General features: G+C 46.8%; 9 protein-coding genes across 9 annotated transcripts; 5 read left to right on the plus strand and 4 right to left on the minus strand.

The window, feature by feature from the left end:
• Window positions 1-425: 425 nt before the first annotated feature.
• On the minus strand, window positions 426-4,841 carry N7495_000149 (uncharacterized protein; the record flags this gene model as incomplete). Its single annotated transcript, XM_057202819.1, has 3 exons — window positions 426-3,634; window positions 3,686-4,143; window positions 4,210-4,841. 3 exons carry the CDS (start codon window positions 4,839-4,841, stop codon window positions 426-428), a joined length of 4,299 nt encoding a protein of 1,432 aa, XP_057066892.1.
• A 2,864-nt stretch (window positions 4,842-7,705) lies between these two features.
• Window positions 7,706-9,337, plus strand: N7495_000150 (S-adenosyl-L-methionine-dependent methyltransferase MidA; the record flags this gene model as incomplete). The annotated part of the gene is made up of 3 exons (XM_057202820.1): window positions 7,706-8,119; window positions 8,185-8,389; window positions 8,445-9,337. 3 exons carry the CDS (start codon window positions 7,706-7,708, stop codon window positions 9,335-9,337), a joined length of 1,512 nt encoding a protein of 503 aa, XP_057066893.1.
• Window positions 9,338-9,437: 100 nt separating this feature from the next.
• Window positions 9,438-9,931, minus strand: N7495_000151 (phosphatase YCH1; the record flags this gene model as incomplete). The annotated part of the gene is made up of 2 exons (XM_057202821.1): window positions 9,438-9,745; window positions 9,817-9,931. 2 exons carry the CDS (start codon window positions 9,929-9,931, stop codon window positions 9,438-9,440), a joined length of 423 nt encoding a protein of 140 aa, XP_057066894.1.
• A 279-nt stretch (window positions 9,932-10,210) lies between these two features.
• On the plus strand, window positions 10,211-10,804 carry N7495_000152 (mitochondrial 37S ribosomal protein bS21m; the record flags this gene model as incomplete). Its single annotated transcript, XM_057202822.1, has 1 exon — window positions 10,211-10,804. The coding sequence occupies one exon, from the start codon at window positions 10,211-10,213 to the stop codon at window positions 10,802-10,804; it is 594 nt and encodes a 197-aa protein (XP_057066895.1).
• Window positions 10,805-11,067: 263 nt separating this feature from the next.
• N7495_000153 (uncharacterized protein) lies at window positions 11,068-12,360 on the minus strand (the record flags this gene model as incomplete). Its single annotated transcript, XM_057202823.1, has 1 exon — window positions 11,068-12,360. The coding sequence occupies one exon, from the start codon at window positions 12,358-12,360 to the stop codon at window positions 11,068-11,070; it is 1,293 nt and encodes a 430-aa protein (XP_057066896.1).
• Window positions 12,361-14,067: 1,707 nt separating this feature from the next.
• On the minus strand, window positions 14,068-15,793 carry N7495_000154 (glucose-6-phosphate isomerase; the record flags this gene model as incomplete). Its single annotated transcript, XM_057202824.1, has 2 exons — window positions 14,068-15,229; window positions 15,294-15,793. 2 exons carry the CDS (start codon window positions 15,791-15,793, stop codon window positions 14,068-14,070), a joined length of 1,662 nt encoding a protein of 553 aa, XP_057066897.1.
• Window positions 15,794-16,713: 920 nt separating this feature from the next.
• Window positions 16,714-19,301, plus strand: N7495_000155 (uncharacterized protein; the record flags this gene model as incomplete). Its single annotated transcript, XM_057202825.1, has 4 exons — window positions 16,714-16,729; window positions 16,998-17,623; window positions 17,692-19,155; window positions 19,209-19,301. 4 exons carry the CDS (start codon window positions 16,714-16,716, stop codon window positions 19,299-19,301), a joined length of 2,199 nt encoding a protein of 732 aa, XP_057066898.1.
• A 1,294-nt stretch (window positions 19,302-20,595) lies between these two features.
• On the plus strand, window positions 20,596-22,066 carry N7495_000156 (L-fuconate dehydratase; the record flags this gene model as incomplete). The annotated part of the gene is made up of 3 exons (XM_057202826.1): window positions 20,596-20,640; window positions 20,700-20,804; window positions 20,858-22,066. 3 exons carry the CDS (start codon window positions 20,596-20,598, stop codon window positions 22,064-22,066), a joined length of 1,359 nt encoding a protein of 452 aa, XP_057066899.1.
• Window positions 22,067-22,974: 908 nt separating this feature from the next.
• N7495_000157 (uncharacterized protein) lies at window positions 22,975-24,094 on the plus strand (the record flags this gene model as incomplete). Its single annotated transcript, XM_057202827.1, has 3 exons — window positions 22,975-23,337; window positions 23,497-23,562; window positions 23,660-24,094. 3 exons carry the CDS (start codon window positions 22,975-22,977, stop codon window positions 24,092-24,094), a joined length of 864 nt encoding a protein of 287 aa, XP_057066900.1.
• Window positions 24,095-24,810: the final 716 nt, after the last annotated feature.

Below are 24,810 nucleotides of genomic sequence, written 5' to 3' on the forward strand. Positions count from 1 at the left end.
CGAATGAGAACTGAATAGTGGATTCGTACGAGCAAATAGGAACATTATAGTCAAAATATGTATGTGTGTATTGGCAGTAAAATTTGCTGCAGTAAAGAACGTATGGGAGCTGACTAATAATGTACTAAAACTAAACTTGGAATCGGTCCTTTGACAGAACTAAAGGGATTCCGCTGCCCCACTTTAGGGCAGATCGGTCCAATCAGGAGTGCTGATATCCGTCCAATCAGAACGGATACCTCAACTCCCATTGTACCAACAGGATCCCAATTACAAATGCAGGCTTCAAATTTCTATAAACCAGGTACCCTTTGCGCCGGAAACAATGTGAATCTATGGATATTAATCCTTCTCCTCTATCCCCTTCGCTGTAAAATATGCCAGATATGCATGAAACATGTGATGTTGTAGAATGCAAGACGAGTCTATTCGGCCTTCTTGGAGGCCTTCGTTCGGAGCTTCATCAGTCCGTAAACTAGAGCGTAGCCACTGATGGCATAGATAACAGTGATAGCTGCATCTCTCCATCCAACGTAGTAGTGGTTGATGTTCATGGTTGCCAAGAAATCACTTCCGGTCTTGAACTGGCAGACGCGGCAGTCTGAGGTGGCATCCGGGTTGGTCAGGTTGATTCTGCTGCCAGAGCCCTGCATGTAAGAGGCTAAGTACTCTCCGCAAGTACCATTCGTTGGGTCGAAGACGGCGAACTCATCCTCGTTGCAGGTGACCTTGGCATCCCAAAGACCGAAGACCATCATTCCAGAGACCACATAGTTGAATGGGTTGAGCCAGTACATCCAGTATCTCCAGAAGACGTTCAGCTCGGAGTAAGGAACGAACACACCGCAGAACAGGACCAGGGTACAGATGATCAGGGGATTGACGAGAGCGGCAAAGGTCGGGTTGGGAGCGTAGGAGGCGACGAACTGGCCGATACCGGTGTAGATGAACTCGTAGATCAACATTATAAAGAAAGTAGCACCGGAGCGGTTGGAATCGTGGGGCAAGGTCCAGACAGGGTAATACCAGCATACGAAGTAGAGAACGGCGCAGATGCAGAGGTAGGGGAACTCAGAGACTATGAGAGCAGTAACGAAGGCAACCCACGAGTACATCTTGGATTTCTTTTCACGGGCATCATAGATATCACGACGTTGAATGAACAAGGGCTGCAATTGGTTGATAACACCAGGGGCAACGAACACGAAGTTGAAGATTGAGAACATCTTTAAGTTCAGGGCAGCCACACTAGGTCCAGGTCTCCAGAAGGAGAAACCGTTCAGCATTGCAGAAATAATATGAAGCTCCATCTTGTTGTTAACGTAGCTAGTGTTCCGGAAAAGAGAGACATTCATACGGTGGATAACAATCTTGGTCTGCTCCCAGAGGGGCATTGAGAACTCAAATCCGTCATCAACTGTTCCAGGTGGCTTGCTTGCCGCATCATCAATCATGCTGTCGAGCTCGGCCAACATAGAAGTTGACTCGGGCGACTCAAGCCAAACGGAATGCCAGTCCTTGTCCTTGACTTCTGCAATACCACCAGTCACAACGTCAATCATGAACTCAGCAGGGTTGGCATCAGATGGGCACTGAGCACCGTGTTTGCCGAAATATTGTTTGATAGTACCACCGTTCTCACCGATATCACCAAAGTAAACGGTCTTTCCACCTCTTGCGAGAAGCAGGAGAGTATCGAATTGAGCGAATAGCTGAGCAGAGGGTTGATGGATAGTAACCAAAATGGCTTGACCGACATCGGCAAGCTTGCGAAGGAAACGGACAGTGTTGTAGGCTGATTGACCATCAAGACCAGAAGTAGGCTCGTCCAAGAAGATCAGGATACTAGGCTTAGACACAAGTTCCACACCGATAGTCACGCGCTTACGCTGCTCAACAGACAGACCGCTGCCGACGGAGCCAATAAGGGTATCGGCTATATCGTGCAGTTCCAAAAGATTGATAATGGTTTCAACATACTTGAGCTTCTCGGCCTTCGGGACCTCACGGGACTGGCGAAGGAGAGCAGAGAATTCCAAAGCTTCACGAACCGTAGCAAATGGCTCATGGACATCCAGCTGCTCACAGTAACCAGCCAATCTTTGGAAGGAGACTGGGAGAGGGCGACCATCTACCATGATAGATCCTTTGATAGTACCGTCGGTTTTACGCTGGGCAAGCACATCGAGCAGAGTGGTTTTTCCAGCACCAGAGGAACCCATAAGCGCGCCGAGCATACCGGGCTTGACCCAACCGTTAATATTATCCAGAAGGACACGGGGACCAGTGGGAGTTTGGACAGTGTAAGTAAGGTTTTTCCAGGTGAAAATCGAAGTGTTGCGAACGAGGTTGTCATCAGTTCCGACAGGCTCGTCAGTTTTAGTCTGGCCCTTCTCCATAGCCTGAGCCTCCTCGTCACTGCTGTGCTTTACAGCTTGGTGCTGCTTAAGATTCTCCCGAGGAATGAGAAGAGCAGCACCACCAGCGCCGCTAGACTTCCACATGCAAGTGAAAATGACTGTCATTACGGCAAAGAATCCCCACCAAGCCCAGAGCACACCAAAGTTGCGCCACATTTGAGAGTGCTTGTAGTGGAGGGAACTAAGATATTGGTCACCAGTGACATAGTCGGCACCTGCAGTAGTACCACCAACTCCAGCGCAAGCTGCGTGACCGGTTCCAACATTTTCGTAGCCAACACCACTTGGAATAAGGTTCTCGCCGACACAATCAATGTGTTGGTCGTGGAATTCGTTGGAGAGGGCAGCTTGGAAGGCATAGGCAAACGGATTGGTGTAGTAAAACTCAAGGAACCAGTTCTTTATCTTGGGCTTGGGAATCATGTAGCCAGCGTACATGACAATACCCTTGACAGCAGTTCCAGAGATCTTTGATGCAGCCTCAAACGTGCTGAAAGCAGCTCCGATGAATCTAAACAAGGCGGTGATAGTCAAAGTGATGATGAAGAGAATAGCCCAGAAAGTAAAGAAAGCTGCTGCAGTATGCTTCAGACCAGCCATCCAGTAGATGACAATAGCAAAAATGGTGCATTGGAATAGCAAGACAGGTATATCTGCTGCGATTTGAGCGAGACAGGAAACTGAGGGGTGATGCATAGCGAATGACTTGTGTTTGGTCAGAATGGGACGACCCTTGAAAGACTCTGTGACTTCGGACATGGCGACAATGCAGTTGTATAAAAGCGAGAAGAAGACGGCACCACCCTTGGTGAAGAGACCTGCAGAGGTATCCGGGGAGTTATAGAAACAAGATCCAGCAATCAGGGCCATAATACACGAGAGAACCTGCTTGGTGATGAAGGTGGACTTTTCACCCCAGAGGATTTGATATTGTCTCCGGATGCAATGGTTGAGCTGAGCCCAGAAACTGGTGGTGAGGTCACTGCCGTTGGGCAGGTGATTGGACTTTTCCCAGCTAACAGACTCCTTGAAGTTCTCCGTTCGCTCAATGGCAATTGATGATGTAGGATAATCGTAGGCAGCAATCTCATTTTTGTAGGTCGGTGATGCGAGATATTCTTTCAAAATGGCTTCAGCGGTACGAGGAAACCGGTTTTCCCAGCCAGGTCTAATCTTTCGCTCAGTGGGAACAGTTAAACCAGTAAGAAAATCACCTATATCAAGTTAGACGATGTTATTGAACGGCAGGATAGTAAAATTCTTACCAACGTTGGCACCATTGGTGTAGACAAAGCCAAGCTTTTCCATGAAAGGCTTGGCCTCTTGGGCAGGACCATAGTAGATTTGTTTGCCTTCGTCAAGTACGAGGACTTTATCGAAAAGATCGAAAATAGCATTTCCGGCTTGGTAAAGAGTGACAATAGTGGAAAGACCAAGCACATCCGTCATGGCGCGGAGAGCCTTAGCCCATTCTAGGGCAGTGGAGGCATCGAGACCACGGGTACTGTTATCCCACGAGTAAATTGAAGCCCTTGTTGCAAGACATTCAATAATGGAGACACGCTTTCGCTCTCCACCAGAAACACCACGGACGAATTCATTGCCGACCTTGGTGTCAGCAGTGTGAGAAATACCCATGGACTTGAGCAGGAACTCCTTAGTCTCGGCAGTATAGTCGTCGACGTTGGCGTGTCCTTCAGGAAGATGGAAAGGAACCTTTAGGCTAAAATGGCAGAAAAAATGTTAGTAAATAGAGCATCAGAGAGCAACCCGAATTTATTCTACTTGCCGAGTAGCGAAATCCATGGTCTGGCCGACCGTAAGGCGAGGATAGAACAGTTCCTCTTCGGTGTTCATGATGATTTGGCCTTGGTATTGCACGGCCTCCTTGGGGTCCATGCTTCCAAACTTGATGTCTCCCTTGATGGTGTGGTATCCTTCACGGCGATTGGTGAGCAACTTAAGAAGAGTGGTGCAGCCAGAACCGGGTCTTCCGAGGACCAGGAGCATTTCTCCAGGCTTGACACATCCATGACTGTCTTGCAAGATCGCTTTCATGGGTGGCTTTTGACGCCAAGTCTTATATAGTTGAGGGAGGTTAAATTGGGAAAGCATGTTCTCCTTGACAGCTGCCTCGGCCGCAGGGACCTCAACAGTCAAGTTTTGCCATGTCACACCTAGCTCTCGCTTTTTGAAGCCAGCTGCTGCCTCACGCTCGGCATTTGCAATGACTTGCGATGTCATATGCCATTCCGCTACCTTCTTGGGAGGAGCAGGAGTGTTGAGTAGTCCATGAAGTGTCTCGGAACTATCAGCAGCGCGGAGGTCTTGGTGGCTCACTGGGAGAGTATCGGCGATGCTTTTCTCATAGTAGCTCTCAGCAGGCCCAGATGCTGAGATATCATCCGGCTTAGACTCCATGACGGAGGAAAATAAATGAATGAAATTAAAGTAACAAAGTATAAAGAGTGAACAGAAACAAATTTGAAACTGGATAGAAAATTAATTGCCAGCTAGAAGGGGCTCAAAGTATAGTTATATGACTATCGCTATCTTCGGAACATGAGGGGTCCAATATCTTGTATTCTAGAAGTATAAGGGGTGATGGAAGCACGGATATCGGCATTTTGGATAGGATTCCGTAGAATATTCCGATTTATATAGTGGGTCACAGCTATCCCCTGGGCTGCCGTATTGCGCCGTTCTACTAGTGGATATCAAAGTGGGATATATCATTATCACTGGCTGAAAGCTCCTATGCCTTTAATAGTAATTATGACTCGCTGATGATAAATGGCTATGATTGGCTAGTATATACAGTATCTGGACAAAAGTTTTCGTATGGCGCCCCACTTTGCCAAGAGAAAGACACATTCTGAGATTGTACCCTCAAATATATATCCCAGCATCATTTACACAACTAATGTTTAAAATACAACCATACACCACCTATTTCTTAATAGACTATAAAATTATACTATAGTCCAAAGATTTGATCAAATGATCCAAATTTAACCTAATATTAAGCATACTACCCTCTGCAGCGTTACTCGTCGCGGATGTATTTCATCTCCACTTTTAATGGAGTCATACTAAAACTTTTGTCCTAGAACCACATGCAAAAGTACTACTATTATGCTTATCTTTTATCTATATTACCAAGATTGTGTCAAGAGGAAATTATGGCCCATTTTCTCAATTTATTTTTATATTAATTATGTCATTCTCCATCTCATCGGTCACTTACTCTTTTAAGAAACTGCGTATATATTTTTATTATAATACTATCTGAGTAATGGCTATTCAGGTGCTTGGGCCATAGAAATACCAGGGCTGTATCAAAGCATTGATAAGATCAAAATAATGGAGTATTTTAGACGCAAGAACCCTCGGAGAAAGACCCAAAGAGGGATCTTAGTATGGGTCTCGTTATTTTGAAGATTTGCCTCTTCTAGTAATACGGTAAGTCGGCAGGATTTAGCAGCGCCGGGTACATCGGGATCGTCAAAATTAAGTAGCCCGCATCCCGATTGGGGGTAGCTCCCATACCTCGAGCCGTGGATCTAACCCTAGTCAACAGCTTGTTTCAACCTACTCTGACGAAATACTAGTTATAACTTCAACATTGACTTGTTAAGTGGATATATTTGAGTGATACATAATTATAACTTGTGCTCTAGAACCTTGGTTGATTTCGTTAATAATACTTGGCTTTCTATCATTTCAAAAATCTAAACCTTCACACCGATTCCACAGTGGGGATGGCAAATTGATACTGACAGTTGCCGTGAAAATAGGGGGTATTCCGACGCCTCATGCCTTATTTTTAAGGCTTAAGGCATCAACATCGTTATTATTAATTCCGCCAGACATTCTGCCAGTATTATCCAATGTTTGCAGATTTTCGGTTGCATGACAATTTCTCCTCTCTTACACTCTTGTATTCAGTCTGTTTTACATTCTGGTTTACATAATTAAGAATCTGTTTTACGGTATAGAATAACATGTTTATTTTTGAAGCATTCAGAGCACCTAATTTCAGCTGATAATACTGCATATCAGGGTCTTCAACTCGTCGCCGACTCCGGACAGGTCTTTGAGAAGCACTATGAGTGCCGTCACCACTCTGAGTGCTTTCAAACCCCCGGTTTTTGGGCAGCGCCGGCGCGACGAGCAGCATTTCGAACTGCATTTATAGTTGTCCCTCGTATCCCACCTCTAACTCCTTCCTGCGATAACGCATACTCAAGCGACGATAGTTCTCGGCGTGTTGATCGATCGATTTGGGATATCTGTGTCGATTGTGTTATGTTCTGTGTTGTGATCTGTGTTGCCTGTGTGGTCCGAATAAAGTTTCGTGCACCTTGAGGGCGTCCTCGTCGTCTTTCTATAAGCGGGTTTCTAAGGAATATAGGATCAATTGGTATGACCGGAGGAGAGTTGGAATCCGTTGTAAAATAAGTGCGGAGTTTATAATGAAAAAGACATTGACTTGGAGAAATTCGTATTTGAATATTATGACGAAAGGCGGTCAAGCGGTAGAGAAAGCGGTAAGGAAGGTGGAGATAAGGCAGAGCGTCAGATTAGTTACCCAAGGCGTCAGAATAACCCAATCCAAAATATTAAAAACTTTAATTAAAATAATAACGCCATTTGTTCCGAATCCACAACCTTGGAAGTGGGAGTTCAGCTGAAACTCAGCATTCGGGTGGCGTTTAATAATCAGTGACTTTGCGACCCACTCATTACGGGGTGCATTTCTCAGGCTTATCTGGTAAGACTAGCATGTTTTGGAGCGCCCCGTAAAGCACTCTTGGAGAACTACCGGAAATTGAGCAACTTGAGTTCAGATAACTGATTATTCTTGAAAATGGGTTCGTCTATGTTGAAGGCCAAAATGAAGCCTAAGTAGCTCGATAAGGATAGTGATCAGGTCACGTGTTGCGGAGTCTCTGTCAAAGGCCCGATTCCATTTATAGTTAGTCTATTTTAGTCAGCATTGGAATCCCACAATGGGATTCCTCCATTCTACAATAGATACACATACACACTTTGGTACGCATACTGCGTTCTCATTTGCCCACTAGAATCCACTATTCCTTGGTAGTCGACCTCCATTTGACAGTCTCCGCGGAACATTTTGGCAGAACGAGAATTTACCGATTCTTCACTTCTGCTGAGTAACTTGGGGAGCCAATTACATGACGCAACAGTTTAGGTATACCTTTGAAGTCTATACCTGATAATAGCCTAAACTATTCCCGCCCCTGTGGCCATTTGCCAAAATGAACACAGCAGCGCGGCGCGAGGCACTGCATACATTCTGCAGGTTTCGCAACTCTCCATCTATACCTGCACGACGATGGAATTCCACATTCGAAACAAGGAAATGGTCTACTCCATTAGCTCGCACATTAGCCAATGCGATGAAGGTCACTGGCCCCATCCCAATTGCGGCATACATGCGCCAGGTTTTGACCTCACCGGAAGGCGGTTACTATACCTCGCGTCCCGAAACGGGTGCTGTCTTTGGAAAGCACGGTGACTTTGTAACTTCACCAGAAATCTCCCAGGTTTTTGGTGAGCTCATTGGCATTTGGATAATTGCAGAGTGGATGTCTCAAGGACGAACCAGGAGTGGTATTCAGTTGATGGAAGTCGGGCCTGGAAAGGGAACACTGATGAGCGATATGCTGCGGGTGAGTTATGGGAGCGACATACGAATGGATTTGGTAGATGGAAACGAAACTAAAAGACCATATAGACGTTCCGTAATTTCAAAAGCTTTTCTTCCAGCGTTGAAGCAATTTATCTCGTTGAGGCAAGCCCAACACTGAGACAAACGCAGAAGATACTGCTTTGCGGGGAGGAGGCTTTCATGGAAGAAACTGACATTGGTCATCGGAGTACCTGCAAATATTTTGACGTACCAGTCATTTGGGTGGAGGATATTCGACTTCTGCCACATGGTGAGCTTGCTAACTCCCAACAGAAGTTGACAATATGATTAACAAACCCGTACAGAAGAGGGAAAGACACCGTTCATCATTGCCCACGAATTTTTTGATGCGCTTCCAATTCACGCTTTTGAGTCAGTTCCTCCATCTCTCGAGAATACGCCGGACCAACCGAAAGAGATCATGACACCTACCGGCCCCCAAAAATTGCACCAACCACTTAAAGCTGCAAACATTCCTCAATGGCGCGAGTTGTTAGTCACATTGAACCCAAAAGCAGTCGACGAAAACATTGAAGGAGAGCCAGAGTTCCAATTGACCATGGCAAAAGCCGCCACGCCTACTTCGCTTGTGATTCCTGAGATCTCAGAGCGCTACCGCGCTCTTAAGTCGCAAGCTGGTGCCAGTATTGAAGTCAGTCCGGAAAGCCGAGTGTATGCAGCAGATTTTGCACGCCGTATCGGTGGTGATGCCAGTTCTGCGCCAAATGCCCAGAAGACGGCTACTCCTGGTAAAGTTCAGAAGAAGACGCCCTCTGGCGCTGCTCTGATCATGGACTATGGAACTCTATCGACTATTCCGATCAACTCACTGCGCGGAATTCAGCACCATCGATTAGTACCTGCACTTTCCGCGCCGGGCCAAGTCGATGTAAGTGCTGATGTTGACTTTACTGCTCTAGCCGAAGCAGCTCTTGAGGGCAGTGATGGTGTTGAAGTTCACGGCCCCGTTGAGCAAGGCGATTTTCTCAATGTCATGGGCATAACAGAGCGTATGGAGCAGATACTCCGCAAGGCTGGAGATGACAAGCACAAGAAGACATTGGAGACTGGGTGGAAGCGATTGGTTGAAAAAGGCGGTGGTTCCATGGGTCAGATCTACAAGGTCATGGCTATTGTACCTGAGAATAATGGACGCAGGCGTCCTATTGGATTTGGAGGGAGTATCCAAATGCCTTAAAAAGACTTTTGAGTACTAAATACAGCCATTAGTCCTAGCCCTGGAAAGCTTGTAATATATAATAATTTGATGAGGGCTGCCATTCCCTATGAATTTACACTTAGTATTCATCCCAGATATCCTCCACGAATCCCACCGTAAGGCTTGAGTCCTTGCCATACTTTTGTCCCCATTGCAAGAACCCACCCTCCAAAATATAGATGGTTTGATCAGAGTATACATCGGGGTACTTGCTCGCACGCGCACGCGCATATTTTAAAGCAGCAGACGGACCACGCTGCTGGCTAAGCATGCAATGGAAAACAACTGTCTTACGATCCTTTAGATTGAGGACAAGCTCAGGTACACGCGCATCGAGTTGTTCGCTTGGAGCCCAGATGGAAGTGACGATGTTGCCACCAATATGGTCTAGATATCTCAAATGTTAATAATGTAACATGCAATCATACAGAATATGATCAGCTGAAAGCTATACATACCTGAATCACGGACATCAACAATGGCCAATTCTTGAGAGGGTGTGCCCGAATTCAATTTCTCCGCTAGAGCTTCACGGGTTATACGCGGAATGCTTGCAACGGTTATTGAAGACATGGTTGATGGCAGTATTTGCGAGAATAGAAAGCTGCAGCAAATACGTTTCGTTATTGGAATTCTTTGGATGAAGAAGAACAAGACTTGAGGGTCGACAATGCGATCAAAGTATAGTCACGTGACTTGATAATATCTTGCGATTTTCTGGCAACGGGCGGAGGAAGAGAGACTCGACCAAGACCACAACAACCACCACCTCCACCACCTTGTGACCTTGGGTAGCTGCGTTCAAGGTTCTCAATTGGGACATTCAAACCCAATTCAATTGTCTCGTACAAAATGGATGCTCGATTCCTGGCTCGAGGCCTCCAGGCCAGGCCTCTTCTTATACGCCAATTGCCTCGCATGCAGCAACCCTTCATCCAAAATACAATCCGCCACAACTCCTCAAACTCCTCTCCACAAAACTCGTCGGAAACAGCCCCAGTAGCTGCACCCGCGAAACCCGCCCCCTCAGACTTGGACTCAATCCTCGACAAACTCGACCTAGGCAACCGCCTAAGTTCCAACTCCTCAGATACCCTCTCCCACGCAAGTCGCCGCCGCCGCTTGTTCACCGAACCAGCTCGACGCTCAAGGGACCCAACGCTACAGCTTTCATCTCGTAAGACGGATCTGAAGCTAGGACCTACGCTAGGTCGCCAAGTCCGTGTTGAGCCAGAGCGTGGATTTGATCTTGCTTCTGCTATCCGTACCTTGCAGGTCACTTGCAACCAAAATAAAATCAAGCAGAAATCCAATGAGCAAAAGTTCCATGTGCGCAGGGGTGCTATGAAGAAACAGCTTCGTCGGTCACGATGGCGCAAGTTGTTCAAGTTCTCGTTCCAGGAGACTGTCAAGAAGATTCAGCGGATGCAGGCTCAAGGTTGGTGAGCATTTCTAAGTGCTCGGCGTCGAGTCTGTATATACTGAAATAATACTGGAACATGAACTTGGTATCTGTACTTTTTTGTTATTTGTATAACTATCGTGCAATTTATTTGACTACTCCATTCGCATTACATGTGGGAATTCGCTGGGCATGCAGTTTCTTGGTACACTGATCAATATCAGCTAGATATAGCCCTGTAGGCAGTGTTCAATACCCCTTCTCCAGTCGAATATACATCTATACATCAAATCACAGATTCGATTGATCAGTCTCTCTTCCCGGTAGGGAATCCTCCATATCCAGTCTGACCACCATTCGCGCCGTTGGGTGGAGTAGCGGCATATCCTCCATACCCATTGATCCGTCCACCATTTCCAAAGGCAACAGTGGAGCCCATCCCTCCCCTAGCAGGAGACGACACGCCCAAAATACCATCACCACGCCGACCCTTCAACCGATCCTTACGCTCCCAGTAAAGCGCAGCAATTGCACCAACAGAGGCAGCCATGACAAAGAAAATCATGCGCGAGAAAAGCCCAGAGTCAGAGCTCTGAGCCTTCGCATCAGCCAAAGCTAAAAATGACTCTGACTCAGGACGCACCGGCCATCCAATACCAGCACCACCCTCAACCCAGGCAATATGGAACGAGAAGGTAAGCGGCTCGCCACGAACAACCTTCGTTCCATGGCCTGCATGCCAGGGTTCACGCGCAGCCTGAGCAACTACAACAACCTCTTCGTCCTCGTCGAGTTCTAGGCCCTTGACGGCAGCCTCAAATTCGGGGGTAGAGTAGGCTGTTCCCGCAACAGCATAACCAGGCTGACCCGTCCCACTGACTTGCTTCGATTTCTCCTGCTGCGCCGCAGCATCAGAGGCAATATTGTGCATGAGCATATTCATGTCGGTCCAAATGTGCAGATGGCTACGTTGCAATGTGCCCTGGAGTGCGACGGTGATAGGAGTGAACGCCGGACCGTTCTCACTTAGAGCGGCGAGCGAGTCTTCTTCACGGGACTCGGTTTTATCCGAGCTATCTGGCGGTGTGTTGCTAGACGATATGAGAGGAGCTGTTGGCAGACGGCAGGTCATGGGCACGTCGGCGTGTACGTAGAATTCGAGGACGTGGTAGAGCTCATCGGTGAGGGCGGGGATTGTGCAAGTGATTGTCTCCGAAACACCATAGTGTAGCATGAAAGGAGCGGAAGTCTCGTTACAGGTTGCGAAAGGGATATACTTCATCTTTCCAAAGCTATCTGTGATCTGTTTGTTCGTTAGATGTGAACTCGGAGGAGTGGTAGATTGAGGCGCATACATGTTCTCCCTCCCTATCGCAATGGATTGGTTAGAAACTATGAGTTTTCTGAAAGCTGGAGGCTTGACTTGAAGACTTACATTGTCCTTTCGAGACATGAGAGGGGGGATTTCCTCCCCAATTCTGTACCCTTCCCCAGCGTTACTACTCTTTCCAGCTGTTGATGCTGTAGGCCATAGTGCTAATGTGAGTGAGAGCAGAGTTGTCAGTGTAGGGCCCTGAGCCAATTGGCATTTTGAAAACATTTTTTGCAAATAAATGAGTGTCTTTGGGCAAAATAGCCCCCGCGTGGCGCGTAGTTGGGAATAGCTTGGTGGCGTGGAGAAGAACACGGAGGCGTTCTGGAGCGGCCTGCGGAGTACGAGATATCTGTAAACAATGCAAACACACTTACTAGCTCCCCATATTAATTATGCAGCTTTGAGTGTTTTTTTTTTTTTGTGGTATTTCACTTACAACAGCCTTTTCAAAAGAACGAAGAGTTACAAGATTAGAATCAGGGAGGAGTAATACTTATGTCATTATTATATAGCTAATACAAAATAAAGTCATCTCTTGCCGTTGCCGTTTCTGACCTCTATCTCTTGCTTGCATAAGTAGCTGTGTATCATCTTTTTCCTGTGTCAACATCAACGGTAATGGGACCTCATCATCAGAATCATCAAGGTCTGATATAGTACTCTTCCGTCTTTTTCCAAGCGCGCGTTGACTTGGAGCCTGAACAATTGGTTCAATATCGCTAGTCATCTCCTCATTATCACTAATTGCATCATGGACTTCTAAGCTCTGCCTCTCTATTCTCCTCAAAAGTCTCTCTTCCCGGGTATATACCGTTTCAAATGAAGTGATTTCTTGGTTAATCTCGAAGTCTGAGACACAGCGAAACATCATGAGGTCTTGACTTGCCCCACAAGATGAACCAGTTGTCATGCACGTAAAAGAAGATCATTACGGCTTTCAAAGTTATAAATACTTACTTCCTATTGGTCAGCAATCGGCTTAGAACGAGCCTTAGCGGTCAGGTTTTGACATATTGGCTTTTTCTTTTTAATATGAATTATTTAGATGCGTTCAAGGAGACAGGAGCTGGTAAGCTCTCCATACAATAATCATACAATCATAAGGACATGATAAAATACACTATAAAAATACATCTCAAGCATCCTCCTTAAACGGCCAGGTGACGGATTCCATATGCCAGCTTCAGTTGGCGCCGCACATCCTCGTCCAGTGCCTGCAGGATTCTAATGAGCTCGTTGCCTAGTAATGGCGACTGTTAATGATTTCCTTTCTAATGTAAGAGGTAATAGCTTACGAGGCATAATGTCAAGAGCAGGTAGATTGGCTGGCCGAGGCATGTTGACTAGTGCTTTTTGGGCAGGAGGGATTGGAGGTTGAATATCGTCTGCCATTCGTAACAGACCAGAAAGGTTGGTCAGTGTCTGTTATTTCAGCAACAGACCAAAAATGGAGGCTTTTTTGATTTACTTGTCAGCCATATTTGGATTATGTTGATTTGCAGTGTTTGCAGAAGTTTAGTAACTACACAGTACTTATAAGATTATTTTAGACTTGAGACGAGATTAAGATCAGTCTAGTTAAGAATAGACATGAAGATAAATATTCAATTTTCCTTCTTGTTTTTTTATTTATTTTTGTTTATTTATTTATTTTTATTTTTTTTTTCCACGGTCCGGATTGATCATACAATAGCAAGTTAGTGCTGTACTTCGTTCTAAGGTTGTCACCATTTTGGAAGTTGCCTCTTATCTCTTTTATGCGTCAGATTCAGGGTTGGTTTATTTACCCCAGACATAGACAGTCTATTACGATAAAGCACTGAGTTTTGAAGCAGGAAAGCTGAAATATTCAATTTCCAAATACTAAACATGGACATAAACAGTATTCGTTGCTCGTCAAAGTCACACCACGATTATGTATTATATCGAAACTTATGACAGGTTGGCCTTTGCCTTGAAAGCCAAAAGGAGTCCACTGGTGGAGCTGTCGTGGTCGGCACCAGCACCCTCAGTCTCCAGCTCCTTCTGGATGTTCTTAGCAAGGACCTTGCCGAGCTCAACACCCCACTGGTCGAAGGAGTTGATGTTCCAAATGGCACCCTCGGTGAAGGTGAGGTGCTCGTAGTAAGTGATCAAAGCACCTAGGGTGGAGGGGGTAATTTTCTGGGCGAGGATGGAGGTAGTGGGACGGTTACCCAGGAAGGTCTTGTGGGGAACGAGGTGATCGGGGGCACCCTCAGAGCGGACCTGCTCGGGGGTCTTACCGACCATCAAGGCCTCAGACTGAGCCAAGAAGTTGGAAGCGAGCATACGCTGGTGCTTGCCGTTCTCGATGGGGTTGTGAGACTCGGCGGCCATGATGAAGTCGGCCGGGATGAGCTTGGTACCCTGGTGCAGGAGCTGGAAGAAACTGTGCTGGGCGTTGGTGGCGGGCTCACCGAACAGGATAGGGCCGGTGGTGTACTTGACGTAGTCGCCGCTGCGGGTAATGGCCTTACCATTGCTCTCCATGGAAAGTTGCTGCAGGTAGGCAGGGAAGCGGTGGAGGTATTGGTCAAAGGGAGCAACAAGGTGGGTCTGGGCACCGAAGAAGTCGCTGTACCAGACGCTCAGCAGACCACCAATAACGGGAATGTTTTCCTCGAGGGGAGTTTCACGGAAGTGCTTGTCCATGGCGTGGGCACCAGCCAGGAACTGGTGGAAGTTCTCGTAACCAATGTAGAGGGCCACGGAAAGACCGATGGCACTCCACACAGAGTAACGACCACCGACCCATGATTCAAAGCCGAACATGTTCTTCTTGTCAATGCCAAACTTGACAACCTCAACCTCGTTGGTGGAGAGAGCGACGAAGTGCTTGGCGATGTGGGACTCATCCTTAGCGGTCTCCAAGAACCACTTCTTGGCACTGTTGGCGTTGGTGCAGGTCTCGGCGGTGGTGAAGGTCTTGGAAGCGATCAGGAACAGGGTGGTTTCGGGGTTGGAGTTCTTGGTGGCTTCGGCGATGTGGGTGCCGTCAATGTTGGAGACGAAGTGGAGCTTCATGTCTGGGGCTCCGTAAGCCTTCAAAGCCTCAGTAACCATAACCGGACCACTAATAGCTCAAGTTAGTTAAATCCTTACATTTTGATTTTATGATAACGATCAGGATAACTCACAGATCTGAACCACCAATGCCAATGTTGATAATGGTGTCAATCTTCTTGCCGGAGTAACCCTTCCACTCGCCGCTGCGGACCTGCTCGGAGAACTCCTTCATGTGCTCGAGAACACTGTTGACTTCCTCAACTACGCTCTGGCCATTGACATGCATAGGCTCGTTGGAGGTGTTGCGCAGAGCTGCGTGGTAAACAGCGCGATCCTCGGTGAAGTTGATGTTGTCACCGCGGAACATGGCATCGCGCAGCTCCTCAACATTGGCCTCCTTGGCAAGCTTGACAAGCAAGGCAAGGGTCTCTTCAGTCAAAAAGTTCTTAGAGAAGTCAAAAAGGACATCCGAGTTATCCACGGTGTTCTTGAAGGTGTGGCTGAACTTCTGGAAGCGCTGGGGGTCTTTCTCGAAGTACTCCTTGAGGACGATGTTACGTCCGAGCTCAGTGTGATGCTGCTGGAGCTCCTTCCAGGCATCGAGATCGGTGGCTTGCTTGAATTCAGGCATATTGATGTATGGAGCTATTCGAGATCGGGTTAATGCGGGGTGAACGGAAGTAGGTGGGATGGTAGCTCTTGCGAAAACAAGATCACTAAAGATATAGATCTGAACCTACAAAGTAGTACGAAAGAGGGGTATCACGATGGAGAAAGGAAGAAGTGGGAGTAAGAGGAAAGAAATAGAATTAGGTGACACTTGACTTCGGCGCGCTGGGGTCCGGCAGAGGGGCTACTTAACGTGGGGCAATCATCATCATTGCCGCACTCGGGCCACACTTCAGTCTTGAACAGGTTTATTGAACTATTCACTGTTATTTTTATATTTTTAATGCCACGAGTATCTATTTGCTTACATCAGTTACCGATCAACCATCCCGCTTCTCCCGAGTACTCCGATATATCATTGAATAGGATCTATTTATCTAATTATCCAGTTCCATATACTTCCATCAACCGAAGAATTGAATATTAGAGAACAGCCCACGTTCTAAAATGGACTAACTTAGTCTAAGGCAATTCCAGTCCTTTACCTTCTGATTTCTTGATTTTATGATTTCATGATTCTGTCTAACCGGGTGACCGGTGAGCTGGTAGCTGCCTTCTTTTTGTATGCTAATGAAACTCGAAACATTTCTAGACCTTTCTAGCCCGAGTTCGTGTCTCAAGTATCTAAGAACTCTGGTTTGATCTTTCAAGTGGAGAAGATCCCTTATGATCATGTAAACCACCAGGGGGAGGACTAGAAGAGAATAAGATATTTACTCAGTCAGTAACTATGAGCAGGCGGTCATGTAAATCCGATTAGCTAATCCGTTCTGCCATGTCTGCGCACGGACGTCATTATCCACAACTTCTTTTTGTTCTTCAAAGCTGATCAACATCTTTGTATCTGCAGCTGCAACCCCTCGAAGCAGCATTCCGTGCAGAATGTACAATTTCCAACGTGAGATTACCTGTCCCTCAGCTAACCCTATTAGTTACGAAAACACAATTCTGATCAAATACCAATTATTACGCAGCTCCTAACGCGTATGGCGCCTATTCTGGCGCACCCCCGGGAATGGGTAGGTGATAGTTTCTCCATGATTCGCTTATTGAAGACCTTGTTGAGTATTGTTAACGCCTATTAGCTCCCCCAGGAATGAATGCCCCGCCAGTTTTGAGTGGTCCGCCGGGCTTTAATGGTCCTCCAGGTTTGAATGGTCCGCCAGGTCTGAATGGTCCGCCAGGTTTGAATACCCCTCCAGGCTTGAATACTCCACCAGGCTTGAATGCTCCCCCGGGAGCCAATCCTCCTGGGATGCAGCAGTCGAACGGTCAACAGGCCGGTCGACTCCCCTTCCAAATCCCCCCCAATATACCAAACATCAACTTTTCTGCACCAGTGATTCGACTTGGCACCGGCCCGGCAAAGCCTTCGCAAGACTCGGGACGTGAACGAGGAACTGATGGCCCCGGACGACGTGCTGGTATCGGCTCCTCTACTACGGACAACTCGCGTCAAAGTGGTCGCGATTCGATTATGCAGCTTCAACCTCCCACTCGGGAGGAGATTGTGCGCACCCTCTTCGTCGGAGGTATCACTGAAGGTGCAGGTGGTGACGACGGCATTGAGCGCATTCTTCGGTCCGCTGGCCGTCTACGACGTTGGATCCGTGCGACAGATGCGGATGAGAAACCTTGCCGGTTTGGATTCGCCGAGTTTGAGAACGCAGAGAGTCTGGAGATTGCAGTAGAGATACTCAAAGATATTGAGATCCCTGTGAAGAAACAGACCCCAGGCGCAGAGGGGGATGACGAGAAGAAAACTGAAGAAATTGAAAAGAGCAATCTCATGGTATGTCTTAGAAATGGGTCTATACAGGCTTTACAAATAAATATTGCATTACTAACTCATTTTATTAGGTTGTGGTCGATGAAGGCACCCTCAGCTACTTGGAGCAATACGTCAGTACCCGAGGAGATCGGGACCCCCAGGAACTTCAGGCGCGCCTTGATAATGCCAGAGCCGATCTGAAGACCGCACTTGCGAAGCTCTTCAACCCAAAACTGCAGGATGTCGCAGAATTTGATAACCCCGATGGCGATGTTGACATGAAGGATGCTGACGCAGGAGAAGTTGTTACGATTCCCATCACTGTGGAAGACGAGCTGGCCGATGTTCCGCCCGAGATGCGCGAGAATGTCGCCAAGGAAATTGCCGCCTTCCGTGAGCGTAGTAATCGTCGCGATATGGAACGGCTGAAACGTGAGGAGGAGATCGAGGCGATGGAGCGTGCTCGGAATGCGGGCCCACGCAACCGACTTGCTTCCCCTCCCGTCTCTGCCCCCACTGGTCCATCCGGTGGTGCTAATGGTATTCCCCTGGGCCCACGTGAACGTGGAATGCCTAATGCCCCATCCGGCCCAAAGGGATACAGTGGCCAGATTTCGCATGAATTCCATAAGGGTGTGACATTTGTGAGCAGCGGTCTTACCCAGGAGGAGGAAGACTCTGACGCAAGTGATGAGGAACTTGAACGCCGCCGCCAGGCCAAGAAGAATTCGGAGGAAGACAAGAAATTCCTTGACCAGGAACGCCGTTGGCTTAATCGCGAGCGAAGCCGAACCGCAGCTTTGGAGCGCGAGAAGAAACGGGATGACGAGGAAGATGACCGGCTGCAAGCTGCCCATGATGAGATGGAAAAACGCTTCCGAGAGTTCAACGACGATGATGAGGCCAGCCGAAAGACTGTTCCGTACTACGCCGATTACAGTGTTTGGGTTCGCAACCGGGCCAGCTTCCGTGCCCGTGAGCGTAGCATTGATGAGGCTGATCGAGCTGCTGAACAGCGAGATCTCGAACGCTCGGCCCAGCAACAAGAGCAGGCGCGGGGCCAGGCCGATGACTTCCTCGCTCGCCAAGCACGGGAATTGGAGGCACGCGCCCCGGAACCTCGCGAACCCCAGCGTTTCAAGATGTCTCTCGGTGCAGCAGCACAGAAGGCTCATGCGGCTACTCGCCGCACAGTGGCCGAAATCGAAGGTCTGCTTGAAGACGAGGACGAACCTGCCACCGCTCCTCGCCGAACTCTTGTTCCTATCAAGTTTGACACTGCCGCTGAGGCCGCTGGCCTGTCAGATGAGGAACGTGTGCAGGCAGCCCGTCAACTGGCCGCCGAGATCCCCACTGACAAGGAAGGTCTCTGGAACTGGGATATCAAATGGGGATTTGTGGATGACAGCATCATCGGTGAACAGATCAAGCCATTTGTAGAGAAAAAGATTGTCGAGTATCTTGGCGTTCAGGAGCAAATGCTGGTTGACGTTGTGGAAGAGCATGTGCGTAAGCACGGCACTCCCCAGGAACTGGTCGAGCAATTGGGAGAGGTGAGTCTATTCATTTTTAGATCACGAGATAAGATGCTAACATAATTTCTTAGGCTCTTGATGAGGAGGCCGAAGTGTTGGTTCGCAAGCTGTGGCGGATGTTGATTTTCTTTTCCGAGAGCGAGAAGCGCGGACTGTCAGCTTAATTGATGACACTGTCACAGTTGTGATCGGTGCTAAAGGTCAGGAATAATGTAGTGTTCTAGGTATCAATATAAAAAATGACGCTATTTGTCGAAAGTATACCTACCGAGGTACCTTTGTGTATGTATTCATGGATATCTTCTTAACCTTGCAAGGTTCTGACCAACTCATTAGGAAAACTCTAGACCCATATTCTTATCACAGATCAAAAATATCCATGGATGCCTGTTTCTGTGAACGACTCGCACCTGTGGATTATTCCAAGGCCGTGAAAAAAGAAAGACACTTCGGTTACAGTTCCAAGATTATTTGATGGGATTGTGGCAGAAACACCACAATTCACCAGCAACCCAACTATATAGAAATATATCTAGTCCTTGCTATGATCTAGATGGTGTACATTCACGAGGGAAGAGATTTCTCCCTTTCAATTACAAGGTTTGGATTGGCGACCACGGCATAGTATCTATTATGAAATCATTACATCCATGCACATCACAGTTAACTTTGTATATCTTATCTCAGTGAGATATCATATTAGCCTCCAAAGCTGACTTTGGCCTCATTTGTCGTTGACATAGTACATTCTCCATGTGTCGAGTCTGCGACGGAGTTGATGGAGAATACTTAGGTGTCCGGTTATTTGATCTCTCCTCCTCCTCTGTCTACCTACCCTGTTTCTCCTCATGATTGGGACCTACTTGGACATGCGCTGTCAATCTAATTGCCGCTGACATATGCATCGCTCGCTTTAGCGTTGTGGCTTCCATTTGCTCCATCAAAACTTGAGATACGTGATAACACAACATTATGACCTCGATCAAATACAATTATTGCGCAGCTGTGTAGTTGGTACTTCCATTAGATCTACCTAGTTTAGAGTGAAGTATATCGAATTTCCATCAACAAGGTTTGATATTATCTACCTTTAAGGCCTGTGATTGGTGGGTAAATACAATTCCCCAATACTAGGACGATTCCACCAATCAAACGCCCTGAGAGTGCGGGGGTCGGCGAAATACTGGTGGCGTGGGGGTCAAACTCTCTCTATATACTGCGTTCCAATTCACTTTTCCAGCAGGATCTCGTTTGCCTGAGAATTCAACTTTCTATGTTCTTGACATTGGACTACATTGAATTTACAGAATCTACATCAAGTTGATTAGTCAAGAGACAAAGAGAAATTAATCGATTGTTAGATTGATTTTTAGGATTCAAGTCTTCGCTAATGAAACAGTGACTTGACAAACATTCAAGAACAGTCACTGGTATTGAGCTCATCAATTTCGTTCAAAAATGGTCAAAATCACTGGGTTCACTACGCGGGATGTGAGGTTTCCAGTACGTCATTGAAATGCTTCTAGATCTTACGATGTACAAATGGACTAATCTTTATCCAGACCTCCCTCGACAAAACTGGCTCTGATGCCATGAATGCAGCAGGCGACTATTCTTCTGCCTACTGCATTATCCACACTGACTCCGATTACAGCGGACATGGCATGGTACGTCCGAGCTACCACAAAGCTCAAAGACAATTCTAACTTGAATGTTATAGACATTCACCATCGGCCGCGGCAATGAGATTGTCTGCGCCGCCATCTCCCTCCTAACACCACTCGTAGTGGGAAAGGATTTGGATGAGTTGACCGCCGACTGGGGTAAGACCTGGCGCTACCTTGTATCGGATAGTCAACTCCGCTGGATCGGCCCAGAGAAGGGTGTTATCCACCTAGCTTTGGGCGCACTTGTCAATGCACTCTGGGATCTGTGGGCCAAAACCCTCGGAAAACCAGTCTGGCGTATCGTTGCAGATATGAGCCCGGAGGAATTCGTTCGCTGCATCGACTTTCGCTATATCACAGATGCGCTCACGCCCGAGGAGGCTCTAAGTTTGCTTAAGGAAGTCGAAGCTGGAAAGCAGGAGCGTATTCGTGAAGCTGAAGCTAGTCAGGCTGTTCCTGCTTATACTACTAGTGCGGGGTGGCTGGGATACTCAGAGGAGAAGTTGAAGTCACTACTGCGGGATACTGTCGCACAAGGGTATAGACACTTCAAGCTGAAGGTTGGTGGTAATCTCGAGGATGATAAGCGACGTTTGAGGATTGCCCGGGAGGCTATCGGTTACGACAAAGGAAACATTCTCATGGTGGATGCGAACCAGATTTGGTCTGTTCCGGAGGCTATCACATGGATGCAGGAGCTTGCTGAATTCAAGCCATGGTTTATTGAGGAACCCACATCTCCTGATGATATCCTCGGCCACGCGGCTATTAAGAAAGCCCTGGAGAATACACCACATGGCACCATTGGCGTTGCCACAGGTGAGATGTGCCAGAACCGAGTTATCTTCAAGCAGCTGCTCCAAGCCGGTGCATTGACTGTGCTCCAGCCCGATGCGTGTCGTGTCGGTGGTGTGAACGAGGTATTGGCCATTCTGCTGCTGGCTCGCAAGTTTGGTGTGCCGATTGTGCCGCACTCGGGTGGTGTTGGATTACCCGAGTACACGCAGCACCTCAGTACAATCGATTATGTGGTAGTGAGTGGGAAGAGAAGCGTGCTCGAGTATGTGGATCATCTACATGAGCACTTTGTTCATCCATCTAGTGTGAAGGATGGCTACTATGTCACTCCCATGGAGCCCGGCTACAGTGTTGAGATGAAGCCCGAAAGCATGGATGAGTTTTCGTTCCCCGGCGAAGAAGGGAAAAGTTGGTGGCGCTCAGAAGAGGCAAGGACAATCTTGGACGGGCCTCGGATTGTCTAATAATATGAGTCAATATTAAATTGATGTACATATCTATGGATCTAGATGGCCCAGATGCCCTGGAGGTCTTTGATGATCTTCAATGTCCATAGCTCTAGAAAGGATAGACATTTTTATCTGTTTGACGAATCTTGATAGCGTGCATCTAAATTCCAGCAACTATACTACTATACATATGGCAACTAATTGACCTAGAGTATGCCTAGTACTTTTACAAGAAACAGTAAATAATACTACCCACCTAGGTAGCCTAGTCCGGCATCTGGCCAGCAGTCCACGACTTTTGATCTCATGTCTGTTCGGATTCATTGTTTCCTACTTTCTCCCCGAATCTGAAACCCCTTTTTAAGCATCTTAGATACAATTCAATTCCTAAGTTTCATTTTCATTCCAAGGATGCATTTCATAATATTCCTTTCAAAGTTTCTTCTTGTCAACTTGCTAAGCCATAACTAGAAATATCCTCACTCATTTCAAAGAACCGTTTCTCGACTCGTTCCAAGGTTATGTCGTCGCAGATCAAGTGCAGAAAACAAAGAGTTTCGTTCACTCGAGAGAGAAAGTCAAAGGATGTCTTTCTCTTTGTATCGCCAACTAACGAGCACCATTGAGCATCTTAACAGCATCATGTTCCCTCATCCTCAAGCCCAAGGAACACTATTAAGCAACTCAAAAGAAACCTGCTCTCTGTTCGTCTCTCTAAATAGGAAAACCCTTTTGATCATCCCTTTACAGCTTCTACAGTTCCCTCTTATACACGCGAAAGGAACCTATTTTCCATCTGAAATTTCAAAATCTTTCGAAATTCCCTTGAAATTCCTTTGAAAATGCCTAAAGTGACCAAAAATCCCAAACTTTCTATCAATATTAACAAGAAAAAGGCACTCCGATCGTACTCACGCTCAAAGATGGCGGAGCCAACGACTGAGCCAACGACCAAACAAAATAGATCAGCAGTCTATTCAACAACCAGACTACCTGCAGGATATAAATTCAGTCCAGAAAATTTCCTCCCAGCTCCTCGAGCTTGGAAATCCTTGGTTGTGCCACCTGAAGAACGGATCAAAGAGCTCAAGGCGCTGCTAGGAAATCCGATGTTTTCGAAACAAGAAATCAACATATTGGCTCTTATTGAGTTATATGAGACTGGTAAAATGAAGCCTCTTACTCGCACAAATAAGACTTGGCTCTGCAATGGCAAGATTGTGGACAGAAGTTATGTCATGGACCTCAATAACCCTCCACCTGAAGGATCTGTCATCTGGCCAGAGGTTCGTTTCGACCTACCTAATTACTGTCTTATCAAAATCCTCACAATCAATCTAGGGAGTCACTACTATGATGGGGCACAAGGCACTACTCCCAGACACTGCTTCTGTAATTATCTCTCACAACAAACTTGTATACTTTTGGATTAACATAGTCTATAGTCTGGTCAGGCACGACCGGTGCAGGCTTATTCTACCGGGTTTATGGCGGGGAGCGACATGCATGAGGTAGGTTTGAAGTTATAAGAGTCCTTTCTACCTAGATACCTACTTAAGTATACTATATATCCAATTTGCCTATAATACAAGCTAAAATAAGATGTAGATATTTGCTAGGATCCGTCTCAGTCCTGGTCAATGCGGCGACCCAAATCATTTCATCGAGTGCCGAATCTCAAATGATACAGGTAGCAACGGGCAAGGGCTTTTCAGATCTGATTTGGACGCTTTGAATCTTGACCCGCTCACATACCTAGGTCTTATATTTGATAGGAGAGTCGAAACCGCTGGCGGAGTACTTAATCGGCTTTCAATAATCATTGAGATGCAAATTGTCAGTTCTGAGGGGGATACGCTGACGCCCTGGTTCCAAGAGGAGGCGATCGTTTGGGAGGACTATGAATCTTTACAGCGGCTTTCTGGAAGTGCTATGCGTGAATATCTTTACTTTGCCACTGCTCCTGGAAATCAAAAGCTATATATGGCAAAGAAGAAGGGTGGGCTTATGTCGCTGCTTCCAGCGATCAACCTTAGGTTGTAAAATTCAACCTTGGTTATTGTGTGAATTCATTTAAATCCATGACTATATTATGCCAAAGTAAACAAGCGTCCAGGAGTAGCGCATTTTGGTCGCGTTGCCTTCTTTTTACTTTTATTCCTTACGACAACCATGGCTCCATTTGCACAGGAATTAGTGGAAATCGTGGTATAAATCATAAGAACTTTCATCGCGCTAGAAGAAGGTCCTAATCCCCATACTGAAGATAATGATATATTCCAGCAAGGTAATACCTGAACTCAAATGTCAAAGGAAGCGGTAATTGGTTTAGACGCTGGCGTATCCATCTTCTGAAATGGCTCGCACAGTCGCCCGATATGAGCCATGCTGGTATCTTCAAAAGTGTAAATTACGAGATATTCACCCTAAATTGATAGAAATGGGCGGAACTGCAGTGGATTGGGTTTGTTTTAAGTGCTGTATTTTATGAAGGGATGCCATTCCACAGGCTCCAATTGATAGCTCGATTCTATCGATGCCCCACAGATTAGGTGTTGTGCGTTAAGTTGGAGGTTGCTATACTGAAAATTAAATAAGGTTCAATTCTGTAACCAATACTCTATCTCAATATGTAGATTATAAACCTATATTTACCGCATTGGTAGAGCTATTGGTATTTGTCGCTCGCTTAGCGAGCGTAGCTAGCTAGTCGCTCGTTACTGAGAACAGTGAGCTCCAACAAACCGCTACTCAACACC

This window comes from Penicillium taxi (genome assembly GCF_028828555.1).
Source record: "Penicillium taxi strain IBT 34144 chromosome Unknown utg000001l_segment0_segment0, whole genome shotgun sequence".
Classification (NCBI taxonomy): Eukaryota; Fungi; Ascomycota; class Eurotiomycetes; order Eurotiales; family Aspergillaceae; genus Penicillium; species Penicillium taxi.